We start from the raw sequence: 24,928 nt of genomic DNA on the forward strand, positions 1-24,928 counted from the left end.
CCCATACTGTACGTGTGCGCGCAGCCCCCATACTGTACGTGTGCGCGCAGCCCCCATACTGTACGTGTGCGCGCAGCCCCCATACTGTACGTGTGCGCGCAGCCCCCATACTGTACGTGTGCGCGCAGCCCCATACTGTACGTGTGCGCGCAGCCCCCATACTGTACGTGCGTGTGCGCAGCCCCCATACTGTACGTGCGTGTGCGCAGCCCCCATACTGTACGTGCGTGTGCGCAGCCCCCATACTGTACGTGCGTGCGTAGCCCCCATACTGTACGTGCGTGCGCAGCCCCCATACTGTACGTGCGTGCGCAGCCCCCATACTGTACGTGCGTGCGCAGCCCCCATACTGTACGTGCGTGCGCAGCCCCCATACTGTACGTGCGTGCGCAGCCCCCATACTGTACGTGTGCGTGCAGCCCCCATACTGTACGTGTGTGTGCGCAGCCCCAAACTGTACGTGTGTGTGCGCAGCCCCAAACTGTACGTGTGTGCGCAGCCCCCATACTGTACGTGTGTGCGCAGCCCCCATACTGTACGTGTGTGCGCAGCCCCCATACTGTACGCGTGTGCACTCGCAGGATTAAATGTGTGCAGTCCCAAGACTAGGGGGCGTTTCTTTAATATGTTGTGAAGCCTCTTCTCCATGGTTGGGAAACTTTTGAGTCCCATCCACAGCATATTGCACAGGGCCAAAATGTGAGCGCTTCCGCGGCGCAGACTTAATTGCGCTCATTACAGTGACATTTAACGAGTTCAAACCAGTCGACTAAATCCTTTAAAAAAAAAAAAAACAGACAATTTGGGGTATTTTTCCCCCCGACCATTTCCAATGTTTGTAAGTCCCCTAACCCCATGTTTCCCAGGCTGCGGGTGCCAGGGGGGCGATATATACACGTGCAAGGGGGGGATATATACACGTGCAAGGGGGGGATATATACACTCCGAACAGACGGATACAGAAAGAGGAGAGCAGGAGTGGGCAACTCCAGTCCTCAAGGGCCACCAACAAGTCAGGTTTTAAGTGTAGCCCGGTCCTCCCTTTAGCTCTCCTCACCTCCGCTGCAGGCGGGTAGCCGGTAAAGGCGTCGCCATGTTGTTTGTGAGCTCGCATGCGCAGAAAAGACATGCGCATGCAAACGTTCCAGCAGCCCCAGGGGCTGCACAACACATGACACAGTACAGCCAATAGGGCTGCTAGAATCTCCTGAGGGGAGATTGGAACTTTGGGTGGGCTTGAAGTGTGAGCTGACAGTTAGGAGAGTGGCAGTTGGAGCTGGGACGCTTGAAGTGTGAGCTGACAGGAGAGTGGCAGTTGGAGCTGGGTCGCTTGACATGTGAGCTGACAGTTAGGAGAGTGGCAGTTGGTGCTGGGACGCTTGAAGTTGAGCTGACAGTTAGGAGAGTGGCAGTTGGAGCTAGGACGCTTGAAGTGTGAGCTGACAGTTAGGAGAGTGGCAGTGGGAGCTGGGACGCTGGAAGTGTGAGCTGACAGTTAGGAGAGTGGCAGTTGGAGCTGGGACGCTTGAAGTGTGAGCTGACAGTTAGGAGAGTGGCAGTTGGAGCTGGGACGCTTGAAGTGTGAGCTGACAGGAGAGTGGCAGTTGGAGCTGGGACGCTTGAAGTGTGAGCTGACAGGAGAGTGGCAGTTGGAGCTGGGATACTTGAAGTGTGAGCTGACAGTTATTAGAGTGGCAGTTGGAGCTGGGACGCTTGAAGTGTGAGCTGACAGTTAGGAGAGTGGCAGTTGGAGCTGGCACTCTGGAAGTGTGAGCTGACAGGAGAGTGGCAGTTGGAGCTGGGACGCTGGAAGTGTGAGCTGACAGTTAGGAGAGTGGCAGTTGGGAGCTGGGACGCTGGAAGTGTGAGCTGACAGTTAGGAGAGTGGCAGTTGGGAGCTGGGACGCTGGAAGTGTGAACTGACATTTAGGAGAGTGGCAGTTGGAGCTGGGACGCTTGAAGTGTGAGCTGACAGGAGAGTGGCAGTTGGAGCTGGGACGCTTGAAGTGTGAGCTGACAGTTAGGAGAGTGGCAGTTGGAGCTGGGACGCTTGAAGTGTGAGCTGACAGTTAGGAGAGGGGCAGTTGGAGCTGGGACGCTTGAAGTGTGAGCTGACAGGAGAGTGGCAGTTGGAGCTGGGACGCTGGAAGTGTGAGCTGACAGTTAGGAGAGGGGCAGTTGGAGCTGGGTCGCTGGAAGTGTGAGCTGACAGTTAGGAGAGTGGCAGTTGGAGCTGGGACGCTTGAAGTGTAAGCTGACAGTTAGGAGAGTGGCAGTTGGAGCTGGGACGCTGGAAGTGTGAGCTGACAGTTAGGAGAGTGGCAGTTGGAGCTGGGACGCTTGAAGTGTGAGCTGACAGTTAGGAGAGTGGCAGTTGGAGCTGGCACTCTGGAAGTGTGAGCTGACAGTTAGGAGAGAGGCAGTTGGAGCTGGGACGCTGGAAGTGTGAGCTGACAGTTAGGAGAGTGGCAGTTGGAGCTGGGACGCTGGAAGTGTGAGCTGACAGTTAGGAGAGGGGCAGTTGGAGCTGGGTCGCTGGAAGTGTGAGCTGACAGTTAGGAGAGTGGCAGTTGGAGCTGGGACGCTTGAAGTGTGAGCTGACAGTTAGGAGAGTGGCAGTTGGAGCTGGGACACTGGAAGTGTGAGCTGACAGTTATGAGAGTGTCAGTTGGAGCTGGCACTCTGGAAGTGTGAGCTGACAGTTAGGAGAGTGGCAGTTGGAGCTGGCACTCTGGAAGTGTGAGCTGACAGTTAGGAGAGTGGCAGTTGGAGCTGGGACGCTGGAAGTGTGAGCTGACAGTTATGAGAGTGTCAGTTGGAGCTGGCACTCTGGAAGTGTGAGCTGACAGTTAGGAGAGTGGCAGTTGGAGCTGGGACGCTTGACGTGTGAGCTGACAGTTAGGAGAGTGGCAGTTGGAGCTGGGACGCTTGAAGTGTGAGCTGACAGTTAGGAGAGTGGCAGTTGGAGCTGGGACAAGGAAGGAGTAAGTTATATGTGCAGATGTCAGTGGCATCTGCACTAGGCCAGATACCCCCTATTATACCCCAGCTAGGCCCCGACTCCCACATAGTTTGTGGCTGCGATAGGGATTTGCCCCTCAGATAGGGACCCCTGCCCTGCTTTGCAATATTAGTGTTAGGGACACAGGGAGACGCCGCGCGGTGGCTGCGGCCTGTGGTCCAGGACACAGATCGCCCTACATTAATAAAGACATTGTTTACGGTGGTACAATCCACGAGGGACCCCCCCAACGTAGAGGCGGAGGCTTCGCAGTATCAGCATCGGATCCGTGGATCCCAGCATCGTGGCATCAGCGCGCCCCGGGTGCGGCATCACCCGGCAGGTACCCAACGCATCAGTGCACCAACTCAAACACTATAGTGGGGCAGCGCTGTCGCACACACCCTGGGTGGGGGAACGGAGCATTGGAGGGTTCGGCCGTGCGTGGCCTGGTTGGTGGTATATATATATATATCCTAGGTTATTTATGTTCAGTAAAACGATTATCTTTCATAAGTGTGTGTTTTATTGTATGTGGGTCTTGTAGCGGGGTTACAACACGTGAGGTTTCCAGTGGGAATTGGGGATATATTCAGCCAACAATTGGCCAATACAGTGTACAGCAAATGCAACCGCAAGATACAACGTTTCTCCGATCTAGACATGAGATCGTCACCCAAGCCGTAGAGGCTGATGCAGCAGAGAAGGGGTTACACCCCATAACAAAACCCTGATCCAATTTGTATGGCTCCCGTGCTCCCATCCCCAGTGTACAAACGTCCACAAGATCGCTTTATTCCTCTGCCCCCCCCCCCCCAAGATATTTATGCTCGAAACACAACCTAGCCTACGGCTGCAATACCACGGCGAGCGCTTTTCTGGACAATAGAGGCTAAAGGAAGGTCTAAATATAAAACAGCAAGTGCCGGAGCGTGTGCAAGGCGCAGGGAGGGCGGGCCGCCGTGTGTTACTGCAGCCTGCACCCTCCCAGACACTGCAGTGTGTCTGGGAGATCAGCAGCAAGTGACAACAGCGTCACACCTGGCAGGCAGGACACATGGGATCAGGGCTCAGAAGCACAGGATTTGCCAGTCACATGGATTTAATCAGAAGGGGGGAGCAGCTATAATACCAGCACGGCCCCCTCCCACAAAGCAGCTGCAAAGCCTGCAGCTCGTTCTCATGCAATGCTCCTGGCCATATTTTAAGGATTAAGAAGGCTGCAGCTTTTTGTCTGGCGGTGAAAACTGACGTCTCTTATTCCCTTCAGGTTCATGGTAGTCAACAAAAAAAAAAGCTAGGAGTTCGGGAACTATTTTTCGGGTGGGGTACATACAAAATCGGTAACATACATTACAATAATGTAAACCTGGGGAGGGGGGTGCAGCTCCCCCTGCGCCCCCCACGGATAAAGTTATTTGGGGGTTATTTATAAAGCTTGGTTACGGGTTAACGTTAACCCGTAGCAGAGCCAGTTAAAGGGTGCTAAGCTGTAACACGTCTTAACTCCCATTCATTTGAATAGGAGTTGGGGTGTGCGAAAGTCTAGCACCATTTAGTGCATACTGCCCTTAGAATTTAGATCAGGTTTATCAAAATTAATACATTTTATTATAATAAACTGGGCATTTGTTAACAAAATGCAGGTGCCGGTGGGATGTACGACAACCCCCTCTGCCAGGCAAGAGATTGCCATGATCAGTACCCTAGAAGGTTTAACAAGTGCAGTGCCTCTTTGGGATGCTAATACTGTACATATTCCCAAAGAAGAAGTACGTCTCATATCCAATGTAAATAAAGAAATACTGTGCGAGTGAGAAAAGTTCCTGGCATCCATCCTTTATCATCACTGCTTATCAGCCCACCCTGCATGGATACCAGCCCCCCCGAGAGAGGTAAAGAGAGACGCTGAACACCACCTATACAGAAATGTGACACTTTGATGTGACACCCCTTTGGAGCCGGGTAAGGATGGGGTTACATGAATATATTCTGCATTTTTTCATCATCTCTGTATGTTTGTCTGTTTAGCTAGTGGTAGCATTATAATTACTATATTATATTACAATATTATAATTACTTTACAAACACAGAACAGAAAGATTTTGCAGACAAAGGCCCACATTATTTAAAGTGTCTTCATCTCTTGTTTTCACTAGGATTGAAGCAGGGGGTCTCCTGAGCGGAGCAGCCTTGATTTCAGCTCCGGGACCCCCTGCTTCCTGAGATAATTACAGGTGATGCCGGTAGCAGCTCCAGCTGGTCACAGAAAATGCCTGTTTAAAGCTCCTGCAAGCCAATAGGAAGCCGTGATGTCATCCCTTTGAAAATCCGCCGCCCCATGGCACTTAGGCCGCGATTATACCAAGAGCTGCAGGGCGGCAGCGCTATTCTGTGACATCACCCTGCACTGCCGCCGAGCGGCATCTTGATTATACCAGGGAGACAGGCGAGAAGAGTAGCAGAGGCGGCGTGGCCGTGAGCGGTTAGCTCTCATTGGCTGAACCACTCAGGTGACGCGACCGTCGTCGGCCAATAATAAAATCTCCTCTCCCGTCGCCCGCCCTGCAGCTCCAGGCGACGCGCACGCAGCTACAGGTATATTTACTTGAATTGGATTTATGTATTGTGTTTGTGAGCCGTGCGGCGTTTTTCTGTATAATCGTGGCTTTCCACGTGTCGGCTGCCTCCTTGCTGCCGTCCTCCATGTCTACGGAACCCCAGCTGCCTCCTTGCTGCCGTTCTCCATGTCTACGGAACCCCAGCGTCAACTGACGCCGCGGACGTCATCAACGTGACGGTGCACAGCATCAACGTGGCGGCGTTGCCATAGTAACACAACGGCATGACGTAATTTGACGTTGTGGCGTCACATTGCCATAGCAACGAGACGCCATGTGACGTCACGTTGGGACGTCCGCAGCGTCATTTTATGCTGGGGTTCCAAAGGAGAAAGAGGGCGGCAGCAAGGAGGCGGCAGGACACATGTAAGTGCCGTACCATTAGGCCCAATAGGCCACAGAGCGCAGAAAATACATGTGGGGGTGGGGGCAATTTTTGCCGCCCTAAGCCCGAGTCTAATGGGAAATCCCCCACTGCTTGTGGCTTCCTATTGGTGCGTGTGCCATGGGACCTTTATCTAGAAGTGAGATACCTGGATCACCTTCCATGTAAATGTCAGGGAGCAGGGGGTCCCCGAAGCTGAAATGAATACGGTTAAGCTCTGGGGAGGAGGAATAATAGGGGGTTTTTTTTACAAGCGAAGCTCCTTTAAGCCCTTTGATCTTATTCAACATGATTTTAACCTCATTTAACGGCCGTTAATCATAACTCAGTATTCACTAAAGCAAATAGCAGGAAGTAGCCAGGATTTACTGCCGTAAAAAGTCTTGCATTATTTTTAAAGGCCCTTCTTCTTAATGAGATACTAGGGAGCCTAAATAATGTTCATCCAATAATCACTGAGCTCCCTTAAAGTTAACGCCAGGAAATAAGGCTGTTATTTAAGTCATACCGAACCCTGAAATGGTTTTTTTTTTTTGTGGCGATAAAGATAGATGGAGAGGAGATAAAGAATACCTATAGTAAATGTGAAAAATTAGAAAAATAAACTTTATCAGCTTTTTAGTATATTAACCCCTTAGTATCCCACCTGGCCAAGGGCAACCCATGGTGGCCACTAAGTGCTACAAAGTGGTTAATATATACCTAATACTGTACTACTAGACCAGCGTTTCCCAAATGGTGGGTCGCGACCCGGCACTGGGCCACGGAACCAAAATTGCCGGGTCGCAGCGAGGCTGGCCGCGCGGTGTCTCCCGTCCCACCCCCCGCTCAAGTTTTAAAAAATGGCAACGATTCCCCCCACGGTCCCGCGCACTTGCGCAGAGCAAGCAGGGCTTGCTCCCTTCTCCCCCCCGCTCCCTTCTCCCCCCCGCTCCCAACGTGGGACGGAGGAGGAAGTACCAGCTCCTCTGCGGCCCGCTTCCCCCCGCGGCCAGCTTCCTGAGCTCACGTCCCGTGGCACCCCCTCCCGAGCCCACCTCCCGTGCCCCCAAGCCCACCTCCCATCCCGGGCAGCAGGGGATATAGGGGGAGCAGGGGAAAGCGTCCGGCGGCAAGGTAAGTCACCCCACCCAGTCCCTGCCCTCCCCTCCCACCCAGTCCCTGCCCTCCCCTCCCACCCAGTCCCTGCCCTCCCCTCCCACCCAGTCCCTGCCCTCCCCTCCCACCCAGTCCCTGCCCTCCCCTCCCACCCAGTCCCTGCCCTCCCCTCCCACCCAGTCCCTCCCCTCCCACCCAGTCCCTGCCCTCCCCTCCCACCCAGTCCCTGCCCTCCCCTCCCCTCCCACCCAGTCCCTGCCCTCCCCTCCCCTCCCACCCAGTCCCTGCCCTCCCCTCCCACCCAGTCCCTGCCCTCCCCTCCCACCCAGTCCCTGCCCTCCCCTCCCACCCAGTCCCTGCCCTCCCCCCCCACCCAGTCCCTGCCCTCCCCTCCCACCCAGTCCCTGCCCTCCCCTCCCACCCAGTCCCTGCCCTCCCCTCCCACTCAGTCCCTGCCCTCCCCTCCCACCCAGTCCCTGCCCTCCCCCTCCCAGTCCCTGCCCTCCCCCTCCCACCCAGTCCCTGCCCTCCCCCTCCCACCCAGTCCCTGCCCTCTCCCACCCAGTCCCTGCCCTCCCACCCACCCAGTCCCTGCCCTCCCCCTCCCACCCATCCAGTCCCTGCCCTCCCCCTCCCACCCAGTCCCTGCCCTCCAAGTCCCTGCCCTCCCCCTCCCACCCACCCAGTCCCTGCCCTCCCCCTCCCACCCACCCAGTCCCTGCCCTCCCCTCCCACCCAGTCCCTGCCCTCCCCCTCCCACCCACCCAGTCCCTGCCCTCCCCCCTCCCACCCACCCAGTCCCTGCCCTCCCCCTCCCACCCACCCAGTCCCTGCCCTCCCCCTCCCACCCACCCAGTCCCTGCCCTCCCCCTCCCACCCACCCAGTGCCTGCCCTCCCCCTCCCACCCACCCAGTCCCTGCCCTCCCCCTCCCACCCACCCAGTCCCTGCCCTCCCCCTCCCACCCACCCAGTCCCTGCCCTCCCCCACCCACCCAGTCCCTGCCCTCCCCCTCCCACCCAGTCCCTGCCCTCCCCCTCCCACCCACCCAGTCCCTGCTCTCCCCCACCCACCCACCCAGTCCCTGCCCTCCCCCCCCCACCCACCCAGTCCCTGCCCTCCCCCCTCCCACCCACCCAGTCCTGCCCTCCCCCCTCCCACCCACCCAGTCCCTGCCCTCCCCCCTCCCACCCACCCAGTCCCTGCCTCCCCCCTCCCACCCACCCAGTCCCTGCCCTCCCCGTCCCACCCACCCAGTCCCTGCCCTCCCCCTCCCACCCACCCAGTCCCTGCCCTCCCCCCACCCACCCAGTCCCTGCCCTCCCCCCTCCCACCCACCCAGTCCCTGCCCCCCCCTCCCACCCACCCAGTCCCTGCCCCCCCCCTCCCACCCACCCAGTCCCTGCCCCCCCCCTCCCACCCACCCAGTCCCTGCCCCCCCCTCCCACCCACCCAGTCCCTGCCCCCAAGTCCCTGCCCCCCCGTCATTGCCTGTAATTCACTGTTTGTGTCTGTGTGCGTATTGGGAGAGTGTGTGTGTGTGTGTGTGTGTGTGTGTATCAGTGGCTGTGTGTGTGTGTGTGTGTGTGTATCAGTGTGTGTGTATCAGTGTTTGTGTGTGTGTGTGTGTAGCAGTGTCTCTGTATGTGTAGCAGTGTCTCTGTGTGTGTATCAGTGTGAGTGTGTGTGTGTGTGTGTAGCAGTGTCTCTGTGTGGCTGCGTGTGTGTCAGTGGCTGCGTGTGTGTGTCAGTGGCTGCATGTGTGTGTCAGTGGCTGCGTGTGTGTGTATCAGTGGCTGTGTGTGTGTGTGTATCAGTGGCTGTGTGTGTGTGTATCAGTGGCTGTGTGTGTGTATCAATGGCTGTGTGTGTGTGTATCAGTGGCTGTGTGTGTGTGTATCAGTGGCTGTGTGTGTGTGTATCAGTGGCTGTGTGTGTGTGTATCAATGGCTGCGTGTGTGTGTATCAGTGGCTGTGTGTGTGTGTGTATCAGTGGCTGTGTGTGTGTGTATCAGTGGCTGTGTGTGTGTGTATCAGTGGCTGTGTGTGTGTGTATCAGTGGCTGTGTGTGTGTGTATCAGTGGCTGTGTGTGTGTCGGTGCAGGCCCTATAGGCCAGTATAGGTGATAAAAATTTTAGTGGGTCACGAAGGTGAAGTTCAAAAATAACCAGGTCACGGGGAAAAAAAGTTTGGGAAACCCTGTACTAGACTATCGACCCGCTCTTGCATACCAAAGAGGCTATTATGGCTAGGCCACCCAGTGGACATAGGTGGGAGTGCCCTTTGTTTGCCATATGGGTTAGTAAGGCTTCGTTCAGGGTGCCAGCTGCAGGAGTTGGAGGGAGGGCGGCAGTGCGGCAGTTTGCTGGGCGATCTGTGTTTATCCCCAGCAGACTGTTTCAGGAGTTGAGGAGGGGGCGGGCTTACAGGTAGCACCTTAGGGATCCAAGTTGCAGTCATGAAATCATTCTCAAGAATGATTTAATTGGCTGCCGAGGTCCCAGTGACGCTGCTGCAGCTTTAAAAAACGAATTTTTTGTTTATTGAAACTGTAGCCAGCTTCAACTCCTGGCTTCGGAGACAGGGCAGCTGCCACCCTGACAACCAGTATTCAAATTGAATACTTTGTGTCCAACTGCAGCACACACGGCAGCACGCCCTCCCTCCGAAGCCTCGTTCAGGGTGCAGGCTTCGGAGGGAGGGCGTGCTGACGTGCGTGCGGCCGTGGGATACAATGTATTTAAAGTGAACTGTGGTTGTTAGGGTAGCAGCTGCCCTGTCTCCGAAGTAGGGAGTTGACGCTGGCTACAGTTTCAATAAACAAAAAATTTGTTTTTTGAAGCTGCAGCAGCGTCACTGGGACCTCGGCAGCCAATGAAATCATTCTTGAGAATGATTTCAAGACTGCAACTTGGATCCCTAACCTCACGTCTGTAGGCCCGCCCCCTCCCCGCCTCCTCAACTCCTGAAAAAGTCTGCTGGGGAGGATGAACACACATCGCCCAGCAGACTGCCGCCCTCCCTCCCGAACGCCCTCCCTCCAACTCCTGCCTCTGGCACCCTGAACGAGGCCTAAGGCTTCTGCAAAACAATCAGGAACACCTCAGGGAGGAGAAGAACGCGATGCACCGCCGTAAGAAAGGAGTGAAGGCTGGTCAAAACTTTATTGCAAGAAGTGTAGAGCTAACAAATCCTTTGACACGTTTCAGCCAATGGGCCTTTGTGAAAGGCCCATTGGCTGAAACGCGTCAAAGGATTTGTTAGCTCTACACTTCTTGCAATAAAGTGCTGTAGCAGTCGTCCAATCCTCTGCCGCCCGGCTCCTGTCATTGACATGAGCGCACCACTGCTCACTGCCGTCCAGACCACCCGCCCACCCGGAGATTTCAGGGACAAACCCGTAGCCCGGAGAAAGGGATGCCAAACCCGAAGTCTCCGGGTGAAACCCAGAGAGGTGGCAACCCCGGGTGTTCCTGTTTGGTCTCGATCATTTCCGGTTGCACGCCGGGTTGCTGTTCAGGCCGCATACATCCCCACCGCCGGTCACAGACCACCCATCACGACGGATGAGTCGTTCGAGGGTTGACGGTGCAACTTTAAAGGAAGAATCTATACAGGCACGGCGCCATCTGCTACACTTGGGTGAGTCCCTCTAACTCAATTATACCAGTGCTTCAGGGGAGCCAATTGCTGGGAGAGACTGAAATCACCAGTGTTAGCTTTGCCGAGACCTGCAACTTATTTATTTAATTTGGCCAGTGTTAGCAACTTATCTACACTTCTTGAGCACCTTGTTGGTTTATCCTGCGTTTACCTGTGTTTACCTTCTGCAAAACAATGCCCTGTTGCAACTACCCCCCAATACTAAGCCCCATTACCCCACCCCAACACACTTAAAAATAAAACCATCTATAAGCAGGGTTGCCACCACTCCGGGTTTAAAATCCTGTATTACTTACAAAATTCTCCTCCTTTTTTTTTAATGCTATACCGTACACTCTTCTGCTCCTCCTAATATCTCAGCCCTTGTTATTTCTCGCTACACACCTGTCTGACTTTACTCAATGATTTCTTTTGGCTACCCCTTTTGTATCTCTCTCTCTGCCTAAAATATTTCTCCATCACTGCCCCACACCCCTGGAATGCCCTTCCCGTCAATATATCATTAACACCCTCTCCAATTTTAAGGCACATCTTAAAAACACACGTCTTTACGTCACATATGCACTGACCTTGACCCTTGCAGACGCACTACTCTCCTGCTGTCTCCGTAAGTTCTCCTTACACACCACTTAGATTGTAAGCTCTTCGGGACAGGGACTCATTTTCCTAGTGTTACTTTCTCTTATAGCACTTTTTACCATTATATGTTATATTATTATGTCACGTGTATTACTGCTGTGCAGGGCCGCAGACAGATTTCCTGGGGCCCAGGACTACAGTTGCCACTAGGCCCCCCACACCCTACCACCCCCAGTGTCGACAGCCTTGCAAGACTACACCCCAATCTCTCCCCTCTCCCACCCAACTACCCCCCCAGTGTTGGCGGCCTTGCGAGACCCCCTCTCCCACCCACCACTCTCCCTCTCCCACCCACCACTCTCCCTCTTGCCCCCAACTCCCTCCCACACCCATAATACTCCTTCACATCACACACATAATACCCCCTCCTCATCACAAACATACCACCCTTACACATCACACACATAATACTCCCCCGCAAATCACCCCCCCCCTGTTGCACATCAGGTCACTCCCCCCTGCACATCACATCCCACCTTACACACTACTCCCCTGCACATCACACACATAATACTGCCCTGTACATCACACCCTCCCCCCTGTTGGACAACACATCACCCCCCCTGCACATCATCACATCCCCCCCTTCACCCTTCACATCCCCCCCTGCACATCACACGTAATACTCCCCTGCACATCACATCTCCCCCCTCCGGACCCCCACCAGCAGCCCTGCTGCTGTGTAGCGCTATGCACATGGACGGCGCTATATAAATAAAGACATACGTACATACTGTACATACATATGAGATTGCTATGTAGGTGCGTGTTGCTTATAGTAATTACAATTTGAGCCAACATTTTGATATGAGTTTTGAAAAGGTTTCAAAGTATTGCCATAAAAGGCTCACACACAAAAAATAAATAAGGGAATTAAAGTTTGCCCAAAATATAGAAATTGGCAGGATGCCTCTAAATTATTGAAAGGGTCACGGTAGCCCTAGAAAACATATGCTTGTTGCTTTCCAAATTCCACCTATGATTTAGGAAAGTGTGTGGATAGCAAAACTAAAAATGCATGTTGTATTCGTATTTTTAATTTATCTGTGTAGGGTGTGGTGCAACATAAAAAGAAAGTTGCTAAGAAAGGCTTAGGGAAGTACCTCTCGGTCCTTTTGGACCAGGGGGAATGGACCAGATGAAGAGGTAGTCCCTCGAAACGTCGCCCCCCTAGCATACTTTCCGTTTTCCGTTTTTTGTGTATATTCCTTGTGTTTCATGTTTTTTCCCCTTTTCCTTTCCCCCCCCACCCCTCACTTTGTGACATGCCCATTTATGATACTGGTTTCTGCAAACACATTTGATTTATTTCTGGTTCATTTTATTATTAAATGTTTATTCTGCATTACAACTGTTTTCATCATTTAGCCATTAGACAGTGAGTGCTGGTACTTATGTAGATTTGTTAGTACTATACAGGGGAATAAGGGTCCACTTTTGTTCCGTGCACCCTGCAATTGCATATATTTAACACTATAATAGTGCTGTCTATCGTCCCCTTTTACCCATAAAAAGAAAGTAACTCTGTTACATGTGTTGTAGGTGGCGATATGTTTTAGACTAATATTCAAGTTCTTCCTGCTGTAGATGGCATTATAATGTACAGCAGGTGTGGCCAACTCTAGTCTTCAAGGGGCACCAACCTGTCAGGTTTTAAGGATATCCCTGCTTCAGCACAGGTGGCTCCCTCCCTCCCTCTGCTGCTGGACCAGATTCCCAACTCCCTGCTACCAAGGTAAAATTCTTGGGGGGGGAGGGGGGATTGTGTGTGTGTGTGTTGTGTTGTTGCTGAGTTAATGTGAATACACAGGACAGAGGGGCCACACGTGTGGCACAAGCATGGCCCCTCTGGCTGGGGATGGGTTGTCAGGAACAGGCACCAATTCCCAGGATTTGTTTTGCTCAGTAATTTAGTGAAGGACATTTTTGTGAAATATGGCCACTTTGCAACCAGGGGCAAGAAGGGAGAAGGTTTCAAAAGAGAAAAGCGTCTCTACGATTGCATCCATAAAGCAGGATTGCAATTAGACAACTGGAACATAATGTTTGTTTGCCCCATGGCTAATTCATTATGGCTGCTGCTGTATGTTTCCAGCATGCTAATTGAAAGATAGGTTGTTTTCTGTTGTTAACATCGGTTCTATAAAGCGCGGATGTATGCCAGCCTGTGCTGCAGCTCAGGGGTGCTCAATTCCAGTCCCCAAGACCCCCTCCAACCCCCGGGCAGGTTTTAGGGATATCTCAGCTTCAGGTGGCTCAATCAGTCCCTGCTTCAGCACAGATGGCTCAATCAGTGGCTCAGTCTTTGACTGATTGAGCCACCTGTGCTGAAGCTGGGATATCCTTAAAACCTGACCTGTTGGGCGGGTCTTGGGGACTGGAGTTGAGCCCCCTTGCTCTAGCTAAGGGGTGCACCTGACTGGTGCAAAATTTTCGGGGGGCGTGGGCCGCGCTCTTCCCCAAAGCATTTAAATGAAATGCCGGGGGAGTGCGCACGAGGCCTCTGTAACTCCCTTATGGAAAATAGCTGAAGCGCTCAAATGCAGGTATATCTCAAAATGATAATAAGCCAGACCACTGTACCAGGGTACTAACAAGTGATATAGTACCTATTGTGTCATATAATGGGTACTATCCTCCTGAAGACAGGTGGTGTGTGGTGTAACCCACTCACCATCAGTCTCATTGGCAGGTTCCCCTGAAAAATATACAAGTACTCACATCCTGGTAGGGCAGGCAGGCAGGCTGTGCAGCTACTCAATGCAATACAGGGAAAAGGGAGACCAAAAAGCGCACCAGCACAAACGGAGCAGGAAGAACCCAGGACAAAAAATGATTAAAAGGGCACTTTAATGTGACAAAAGACCCATCCAACGCGTTTCGAACGTCACAGCGTTCTTTTTCAATCCTTGAAAAAGAACGCTGTGACGTTCGAAACGCGTTGGATGGGTCTTTTGTCACATTAAAGTGCCCTTTTAATCATTTTTTGTCCTGGGTTCTTCCTGCTCCGTTTGTGCTGGTGCGCTTTTTGGTCTCCCTTTTCTCTGTAACTCCCTTACCTGGTCTACAGCGGCTGCGTCAAATAACGTTGTGACGCCCGAATACGCCGGGGAACAGGTGGCATGTTCTCTGCTTATGTTGCTTGGTATCAACCAAATATTTATTTGGCACGGATGTTTCATTATATAGAATAACATGTATGTATGCATATCTTTATATAGCGCCCACAATACAGGACAGGGAATGATAGCAGAATAAGTGCAACAAACAAAATCAGACAATAGGAAAGGAAACCCCTGCCCCGGAGAGGTTACACTCTAAGTGGTATGTTGGGAGACGTACAGAGACAGCAGGTGAGGGAATAAGTGCAGTAGATGGCAGTGCTTGGCCCAGTGGCGTAACTATTCTTTAAGGGACCCCCGGGCAAAGTCGTGGAGTCATGGCGAAGCTGCGTCACATGACGCCATGACGACAGTGTCACATGATGCCACAGCATTGATGGAGGAGGGCTGCTCTGTTACACATACCACGCTCTATCCCCCGACAATCAGTTTCATTGCTGTGGGGAAGAGTGCGGGTCCTCTGTAACCGCTTGGGGGGAGGGGTTCATCGCTAGTCCGAAGAGAGGGTTCTGACTCCCTTCGGGCTCCTGCCCTGAAGTGGGGCACCTGGGCAACAGTTACGCCAATGGCTTGTCCACAATGGTTGGTAAGGCCGAGTTCAGACTGGCTGCTACGTCCGCGCGCTTGTGTGCGCGCCTCCGCCGCGCGCTCCTGCAGCCCAGCGATCTGTGCTCAACCTGGAGGAGTTGGGTCGCGCCGTTTGGGGGTGTGGCGGGGGGGGCGTAACAAACACGTCACGGAGCTGGTTCGCCTTTATTGGCTGAACCAGCTCCCGTGACGCGACTGCAGCCCCAAATGTCAATTTGGGTTGTGGCGGCAAAATGTCGCAGCGTCAACGCTGTAGTTTGTCGCCACAAGCAGTTTCTAGTGTGACAACTGTCATCCACTAGCCTCAAAGAGTGACGGGCGTGCGCGCGCACATCGCGTAGCATCCTGTCTGATCTGGGCTTAAGAGTGACTGTGGGTGTGGGACAGTAGCCATGAGTCTAGGCCAGGGCCAGGGGTGCACAAAAATGGGGCATGAGATTTTTTTGGGTGGGCGCGGCGGTTACAGAGGCCCCGCCTCTTGCCCAAGGCATTTAAATTAAATGACAGGGGACCGTGCGAGGCCTCTGTAACTCACTTACCTTGATTCAGCCGGCTTCGGGTGACGCTTTGCCATGTCAACGTAGCGTCACGTGACCCTGCAGCGTCATTTGACGCTTAATATAAGGCGAGGGGGGTCTCAAGCAGTGGGGGAGAGCAGGCAGGGGGGCGCAGGGCAAAATGTTTGTGCACCCCTGGTCTAGGCTACTGAAATGCTTCTTTTAATAGGTGAGTTTTAAGGTGCATTATGTCATATTTTCACAGTATGGCTATTATAAATAATATGACACTAATAATTTATACTTACTAGCACTAGTTATAAATAAGAAATACACATCATTCGCTTTTTATTTAAATCGTATCAATCAGGTAGTGAACACGACAAAATGCGTCAAAGTTCAGTTCTAAAACAACGATACTTGCGTCACACGCTCTTCATACACGCGATGCACATTTTATGAAGGTTTGCACTACTTTTTAGCACTAAAATGTTGTATATTGGCCCCATTATGTTTTTACTGAATTTGAATCTGTTTCAGGAGAATTGCAAGGGGGGGGGGGGGGGAATAACACTGGTTTCTACAAAAAAGTGGTATTTAATAAAGAAATGTGCCATGCTAACATGTTGTTTTCTTAATCTTTTCTCATATGCAATAAAACTAAAGAAGTAAACATTGTCTTCCATTCCCTGCTTACCTTTTAATCTGTTAGACTCTTAGCCCTTCTTGTGGGTGTATCTTTAGTGTTGGGGTTGTAGAGTAGAGTGGCTGCAAATTAAAAGCTGTGTATCATCTATCCGGAGTTGAGTACAGCAATGGCTCCCATCAATGGCTTCCATTGTCACCTCCCCACTGCTCTGCCTCTCACCTTAACCAAATTTGATCACTTGCTAAATACGCGAGTCATACCTCCAACTGAAGCACAATGGAGGCTGATCTTTCTTACTGAAGCGCCCTAATCTTCCTTGGAATATCCTCAAAGGGAACACTTGGAATATTTTAGGGCTCAATGGTAGGGGGTGAGACAAACTAAATGTGCCTCCTTCCCCATCTGTGCAATTTGATGAGAATTTAAGTGTGCAAAGTTCAACTGTTAACTCTCAATGTATTATCTCCTAGTAACACATTTTGTAAATAAAATAAATAATATACACCCTATCAAGTCTCATGTATGAAAAGGCTTCTTAGAAAATTCAATACATGGCTCCCCCCCCCCTTAAATCTTGCTTTGCCGTCACAAGTAGCCCTCACCTGCAAAATGGGCTTGAAAATGAACCACATTTCATCTATCGCAGACTATTTACATTTTACCTAAGGCAACTCCAGTCCTCAAGGGCCACCAACAGGTCTGGTTAAGGATATATATCCCTGTGTAACCCTCTCTGCCCGGCTTCTAGGTAGATTACATGGGTGTGTATTATACGGCTTCTCCGCATGGCTTATCTGGACTCCGGGGCTGGATTCAGGCGGCTGGGCGATGAGGCAGCAAGGTGGTAGAATAATGGGCGGCAGGAACTTTTGAAGTACAACAGTAATTTATTCGTGTCCCCATGGGCAGGAACCCCTCATACACATATTAATAATGTGTGTATTTTATAATAGACACACATGAATACAGTTCCTCCACCAGTGCCCACTCTTAACACTCCAATGAGGGTACTTTGACTTAGTTGCTCTGAGTGGGATCCAAACACCCCTTGCTTCTTTGGAACCTTCAACTGTATTAATCCAATTATTTGGGGCCGCTACGGGAATCCTGGCAGGTCTTTCGTGCTTGACCTGGTGTCTGATTGGGAGCTGCCACTTCCACACAGGCTGCTGAGGAATATTAGCGCTGATCCGCGGTTAGAGCTGATCTGCCAGCACCCAGGAGCCCTCTTTCTTGACTCCCTGTATGGCGTGCGGTATTCCTTTCTATTACTTATACAGGACTCCATTCCGTCTTAATGGGATCCTAACTTAACGGGTTCTGTCCATATCTACAACATACTAAACAGGGGGGGCTTGGTCTATACAATTACTTTATAAATATTACTTATCTATTCTCCCCGAGGCTCCTCTCCTTGTGTCCTTCTGGAACCTAACCTTCTAGAATAGTCCCTCCTCCTTAAAAACACCTGTGTGACATCTGGATCCCCATAGCAACCTAGAGTGGGGCCCAGCATACAACAGCCATGTTAGCAACCCTTTAGGAGGGGGGGTTACACCTGCTTCAGCACAGGTGGCTCAGTCAATGACTGAGCCACCTGTGCAGAAGCATGGATATCCTTAAAACCTGCCCTGTTGGCGGCCCTTGATGACTAGAGTTAGCCACCCCTGATCTAGGGTCAGCAGTCTCCTTTAATGATGGAAAGATGTGAAAAACATTGGCATGTTGTGCATTGTCTCTCCCAGCACTAACTAGGTTAACCATTGCCACTCAGCGAAAAGCCGCCCCTGTCTGCTCCACCTCTGCGTTGCATTTTGCACAGGACAGCATTGATGCTGCCACTACGCTTGATGGATTTAGGATGCAGCAGCTCCCATTTTCTCCTTGTAAAATGCTACCTCTCAGAGTTAGCTAAAAACTAATTTAGAAGTGGCAAAGAGCGGCACGTCCGAGTGGGAGAATTATGTGATGCTGCTTTATTATACGTGTCTCTGCCCGGTGAACCCATGGGAAAGGAGAACCACAGTGATCTGAAGCTGAAAACACTTTCAGTGGAGAGTTTGCTTGAAATAGAAGCAATTAATCTACAGATGCAACTCGGAGTGAAGAACGATAAACAATTTGCCACTTTATCTGCACTGGTTGAACATCTGAAAAGACTTACTGCAAGTGTGCTTGGAAGTTCATCTGTTACAACACGTACAATAGGTAGAGAGGTCTCTTGGTGACCCTAGAACAAAGTGTATGCATCCTCACCCACTAGAAAAGTATTTTAGTGCCTGGGTGATGTTTGATTTTGTAGACAATGGAAATTGTATGAATGATGGGATAAGCTAGAACAGTGTTTTTCAACAGGGGTACCCGAGGCATCCCTAAAGTGTTCCCTGCGATTTTCAGGTCATTTGAAAATTGTACCAAATACAGACGAATTTGCAATGCATCTGATCTCGGACATTCTATTAGAGAGGGTTGGGGTTCCTTACAATGCAACTGATCTCAGACATTCTATTAGAGAGGGTTGGGGTTCCTTACAATGCATCTGATCTCAGACGCGCTATTAGAGAGGGTTGGGGTTCCTTACAATGCATCGGATCTCAGACGCGCTATTAGAGAGGGTTGGGGTTCCTTACAATGCAACTGATCTCAGACATTCTATTAGAGAGGGTTGGGGTTCCTTACAATACATCTGATCTCAGACTCACTATCACAGAGGGTTGGGGTTCCTTACAATACATCTGATCTCAGACATTCTATTAGAGAGGGTTGGGGTTCCTTACAATACATCTGATCTCAGACGCGCTATTAGAGAGGGTTGGGGTTCCTTACAATGTATCTGATCTCAGACACGCTATTAGAGAGGGTTGGGGTTCCTTACAATGCATCTGATCTTAGACGCTCTATTAGAGAGGGTTGGGGTTCTTCAGAATTTCACTTAGAGTTCCTGAAACCAAAAAAAAGTTAAATAACACTGAGCTAGAAACTCTTTGTGATCAGACCAGAAGCAGAACTAAAGAATAGCGGACTCCAGTGGAAGGATATTTTTAGGCCACTGCCCGCCTTCTGTCACCCCCAGAATTTGAAGAGGACCACCAGGCAACTTTAAGGTTGTGGCCTCTGGTGTATTAAAGCTGCTGCACCTCCTACTATTCCACCATTGGAACAGACAACAGGGTTTGGAATGTTCCGGGAAAATTATTATTGATCTACTTCCCCTGATTACGTATTTTTTTTTTTGACCTGCAAGCAAGGATAATAAATGGGATGATGACGACCAGTATCGTGAGTTTGTTTTCCACAATTCATTTGTAACCTCTTTTCATTCACAGGAGCCAGCAATGGGTTTGTACAAAACATTACCTGTCACCTCATTGCTGCGTCCATCTTTATTCAAGTAGGCACGCTGTTCTTATAGACGCGTAAGAAATGCAAAGCAGTGAATATTTCCTGGGATTGGTTGTGAACCATTGAGAACGAGTCTTTTAGGCCGGAATGTAAGTCACAAATTATCACCGGTAACACGGAAAGTGTCACTTGGCTAATTCATATAATTTTTTTGTCCTGTTCAAACATTTGTATCCACTTTTTCAATTTTCTTTGATTACCACACATTGTAGATGGTTCACATACAGTATTTGTACATGGTCCTTTCTACTAAAACATTACTATTACAGTCAACTTTGTAAAATATTTTCTGTGGTTTCTTATATATTATTCCCACTAATGTGAAGTTCTATATATAGAATATGTGGGCAGAGGGGGAACTGAGCACTGATTGTGTCACCTGTGCTGAAGCAGGGATATCCTCAAAACCTGGCCTGTTGGTGGCCCTTGAGGACTGAAGTTGGCCACCCCTGTTCTACAACGTAATGTGCAGCTGAATGCGTTTCGCCGGTCGCAGTAAACGCCCATTAACTTGGATAGGAGTTTTCATATGTGCTGAAGCAGGGACTAACTGAGCCACCTGTGCTGAACCAGGGATAGCCTGAAACTGACCTGTTGGTGGCCCTTGAAGACTGGAGTTGGCTACCCCTGCATTACAGGCACTTCCTGAAGCAATTAGGTTTTTATAGAATGTTTACAACACTTCTTCCAGAGTTCATCACACCACCACTTTCATTTTGTGTCCTTGATGCCTAAGGCCTCGGCCAGGGTTCCTGCTGGCGTGTGGAGGCGCGCTGAGGCTCAGGGAAAGCGGGTGCTTTCCCTGGCCTTAGACAGTGCGCCGTCCGAGGGCGTGTCGGCAGGCGGGCCAGTGACGTCACGGAGCTGGTTCGCCCTCATTGGGCGAACCGCTCACGTGACCGTCCCTGCGCTCCGGTGAGCGCTGAAATTTAAAATTCTGCTAAGACCTACGCTTCCGCGCGCTTACGGAAGCGTAGGCGAGCCCCTACTAAAGCCGCTCTCATTGCGGCTGTAGGGGCTCACAGGTAAGTACAAGCGCGCCTCAGCACTTACGCGCTGACCATGCCCGAGGCCTAAGGCAGCGGTGCGCAAAGTGGGGGGCAAGCCTCCCAGGGGGGGGCGGGAGAATTTCCAGGTGGGGCGCGGCGGATACAGAGGTCCTGTGCACTCCCCCAAGGCACTTAAATTATATGCCGGGGGGACTGCGTGAGACCTCTGCTGCTTCACTTACCTGATCTTCGGCGATACGTCGCGATGTTAACCGGCGTCAAATGATGCTGTAGGGTCATGTGACGTCACATTGCCATGGTAACATGACGTCGCATGACCCCGTGACGTCATTTGAAGGCGGAACTGAGGAGGAGAGGGGGCACGAGGCAGGAGGTAAGGGGGGCGCAAGTTAAAAACTTTGCGCACCCCTGGCCTAAGGGACTCTGTAATTTAATACACAACAATACAATTCAGGACCTGCTGGTAATGAAGGGGTTAGGAGCACAATTCTATATATTATTCTACAAAGGTAAAGAAACTTCCGTGATGCATCTGCAAGCAGCACCTGCTACCGCTCTCAAGAACGAAATAAAAAAGACTTGCGATTGTAATTCCCCATGACTTTCGCTGGGTGGGACGGTGTATCTGGCAAGGCAGGATAAATAAGATAAAGGGACATTGCTAAGGAGAGGGACATTGTTTCTGTCTGAGATATATGTGGCCCAAACACTAATAGAATGTGTTTCTTCTAACTGTGTGTTATCAGCCCAGTCACTTTCACTAGAGTTCCATTCATCATTGCACACACTGCAGTACTGTATATAACTATCTCATTTCTGTGCATGTGCAACAGAAAGATGAAGTTGAACAACAGATTGGGGTGTTCAAGAGAAGACCGCATATGACCCTGCAACTGTCAAACTATCATTTCACTCTGCAAATACGTTGTTTAACGTTGCAAACTAGAAAAACGCTTAGGCTGCGCGTATAGTCGACAGGCGACTGGACGGGTGACGTCACCCGTCGCCGCTAGCAAAAGTTATATTTCGCTTTGCAGCGGCGTCGCGGGCGTACTGGCATTTGATTGTTTCAGAGGCTGTCACGAGGCGACAGCCCTTGAAAAATCAAATATAGCCAGCTACCAAAATTCGCGACGCAACGTCGCATTGTCGCGCTTACTATAAGGCACGCGGCGGCAATGAATTTGTTTTGGGGCGACGTCACCGTCGCGGGTCCTATACGCACGGCCTTATACTGTCTAGTACAAGAGTGGCCAACTCCAGTCCTCAAGGGCCACCAACATATCAGGTTTTTAGGATAGCTCTGTTTCAGCACAGGTGGCTCAATCAGTCCCTGCTTCAGCACAGATGGCTCAATTAGTGGCTCTGATTGACCCACCTGTGCTGAACTGGGATGTTCTAAAAACCGGTTGGTGGCCCTTGAGGGCTGGAGTTGGCCACTCCTGGTCTGGTACATACTTCTATTTTATTGGAAATAAAAAGATGTTAATGTCACCTCTTGCGGCAATGTCTGCACACGCTGCGGCAAAAGAAAGTTGAAATATATTAAAAACAAATGCAAAAATCGCAATCTCTGTAGACATTATGTTGGTGATGCCATCCCATTTAGCCAGAGGTCACCGGACAATAGTGGGCCCTGGTGCAAGGACATGTTTCGGCCTGTTCTGCCTTACCCCTAGAATTCACACAGGTGCTCCACAGGACCACCACGGAACAGGTCCCCTAAGGCCTGCTGCACCCCCTCTTGTTTTATCACTGTCTTTAGCAACACGATTGGAGATTACAAAAAAATGAAAACAATCAGGAATGTTAACTATTTGCTACTATTTGGAATGGTGATTTCATCCATTAAAGGGGCATGTTTCATAGGTTAAATGTAGGTGTTAACACCTCTTAAAAAATCGATACACGTATAAGCACTTTTATAAACATTTTTGGAACTCGGCCGCATCAAAAGGACAATTGTAAACGTAATTGTAAACTGGTATCTGTCTCACCCATCCCACCCCCCATCTCTCCCCCCCCCCCAATCTCTCTCTCCTCCCATTTCTTCCCCCTTCTCTCTCTACTCCCTCCCCCTCTCCCCCCCTTCTCCCTCTCACCCCCTTCTCTCTCTCTCTCTGCTCCTTCTCTCTCCTCCCTTCCCCCTTTCTCTCTCTATCTGCTCCTTCTCTCTCTCCTCCCATTTCTTCCCCCTTCTCTCTCTGCTCCTTCCCCCTCTCTCCCCCCTTTTCTCTCTCCTCCCATTTTTTAACTATTTAATGTCACAGGAAGCCTAGGCCCATTCCCCCCTCAAAATATCGTGTTATATTCCTTCCTTAGCAGGGCAGCAGCCACGTTTCCCAACCGCCCCATGCAAACGCTGACCGCACTGTCCTTCCCCTCCTGGCGCGAAGGACAGACGACACAGAGCTGCAACACAACTTTTACCGCCCACCAAAGTTGCCACTCCGTTTTGCACCCCCGGTTGCACTGAAAATCTGTTTGACACCCCTTTCTAAGTTGGGAGATGGATCAATGTAAAAAAATAGTGCGCATAAGTCGGCTTTGACGCATTGCTCCATTTTCTGCTCACGTTTCCATGAAATGTAAGAAAGCATTGCTTAAATTTGACGCAATAGTTGGCCAGAACGTTTACACTGCCTCAAATCTGGCGGATTTTTCTTTTAACCCAAATTCAAGACACAAAAGTGACGCACGGTGGCACAGAGACATCGCATTACAATCTGTGCGTCATGTAACTCCTCCTATTGTCACCCCCCACGTCACAGGGGAACGCAAACAGCACAACACTTGGAGAAAAGATACATTTGACGTAAGATGAAAATGACGCAAGATTACATTTGAGTCAATTTTGTTCTACATTTGTATATATTTATTTATATTTATATAGTGCCCACACTTTACTAAGCGCTTTACAAAAGAGAATACAACAAGTGCATCAAACAAAATGAGACAATAAGGAAAACTCTGCCCTGGAGAGCTTACAATCTAAGTGGTATGTCGGGAGACTTACAGAGACAGCAGTTGAGGGAATAAGTTCCTAGATACATCCATGATAAACAAATGCATTGAAAGGTTTTGTTTTCACAATCATCTTATCACCTTTGTGATTACTAAGACTGAACCTTTAAATTTACAGGTACACTTTCCACTTCTTTTCGTTGTTTGCACAGTGATTATCTCTGTCATTACAAGATAGGACTAATTACAAATGCAGTGGACTCAGTAAAAATAAAAAAAGTATACATTTTTTTTAAAGGAATCAAACAACTAACACGTTTACGCAGGCGCTTTCCAAAGAAGCTGATTGCATTGATAAGTTATATTTGTTTAATTTGGTCCATTGTGTGGGATGGTCCCTTTACGACCTGTGTAGGCCCCAATTAAAAAAAAAGACAGGAACATACTATATACTGTATATTCGGACAGTGGTTCGCATGTGCAGTTCTCAAGACACTTCACATTATTCGTGCAGGACGCCGTGACGTCAGGCGCCCGGCACTGCCCTGAATCCATGAGAACGCTGTTAAGAGCTCTGCAACGTTTTCCATTACGACTTGAGTGCTGCCCCTTCGGTTGATTGCGGTTTAATCTTCTGAGCTGAGGGACCTTACGTGACCATCTTGCCTACCTATGGAAGGGACTGTGTGGATATCTCTCACCAACATGTGATATTGTAAGTTGTAATAATTGTTTATCATTAATATAAAGTGTTTTAATTTTTTAATTGATATTGTACTTCCTTTGCGCTCTCTTTTTGTTTGAGTGTTACAGTGTGCCCCCGTTTGATCGCGGGAGAAAGTTTTGAGCAGCAGAAAGGATTTCTTTAAGGGACCCTCTGGGAGTTCCTAGGATCAGTGCAGACCCAATTTCCTCCTACTGGAACTAGTTCTCAAGTCCCCCAACAGGTTAGGTTTTGAGGATATCCCAGCTTCAGCACAGGTGACTCAATCAGTGGCTCAGTCTTTGATTATAACCAATTATCATATACATTATACCTCTAAAGACTAACTGGTATTGGTTTTAGTTACAAATAATAAAAACACAACTACATCTTCCACCATTTGTTGGCCCTACAACTTCTCACTGCCCCACCTCCCCCCCTCTCATCTCCATACTGCCCCCCCTCCAAGGACATACTTGAAAACGAGAGGTAACTCTCAATGTATTACTTCCTGGTAAAATATTTTATAAATAAATAAATCTCACTGCCCCCCCCCTCCCATCTCCCCACTGCCCCCCCTCCCATC

The 24,928-nt window shown here is 50.4% G+C and overlaps 1 protein-coding gene and 1 long non-coding RNA gene across 5 annotated transcripts in view; one reads left to right on the forward strand and one right to left on the reverse strand.

Annotated features, from left to right (window-relative positions):
- CD99L2 (CD99 molecule like 2) overlaps positions 1 to 1,352 on the reverse strand; it is a 46,919-nt gene extending 45,567 nt beyond the window's left edge. For 3 of the 4 annotated variants that reach the window (XM_075573301.1, XM_075573302.1, XM_075573300.1), the window contains exon 1: positions 1,058 to 1,352. In XM_075573301.1, the coding sequence (XP_075429416.1) occupies positions 1,058 to 1,337 (280 nt within the window). In that variant the 5' untranslated portion in view covers positions 1,338 to 1,352. The remainder of the gene's footprint in view (positions 1 to 1,057) is intronic. The other variant, XM_075573303.1, reaches the window with a different exon arrangement.
- On the forward strand, positions 971 to 24,631 carry LOC142467517 (uncharacterized). Its single transcript, XR_012788413.1, has 6 exons — positions 971 to 3,344; positions 4,648 to 4,966; positions 12,995 to 13,142; positions 19,590 to 19,754; positions 24,154 to 24,354; positions 24,453 to 24,631. It is a non-coding gene; the product is annotated as an uncharacterized LOC142467517 (long non-coding RNA).
- The last annotated feature ends 297 nt before the right edge of the window (positions 24,632 to 24,928 follow it).

This window comes from Ascaphus truei, chromosome 16 (assembly GCF_040206685.1).
Source record: "Ascaphus truei isolate aAscTru1 chromosome 16, aAscTru1.hap1, whole genome shotgun sequence".
Taxonomy (NCBI): Eukaryota; Metazoa; Chordata; class Amphibia; order Anura; family Ascaphidae; genus Ascaphus; species Ascaphus truei.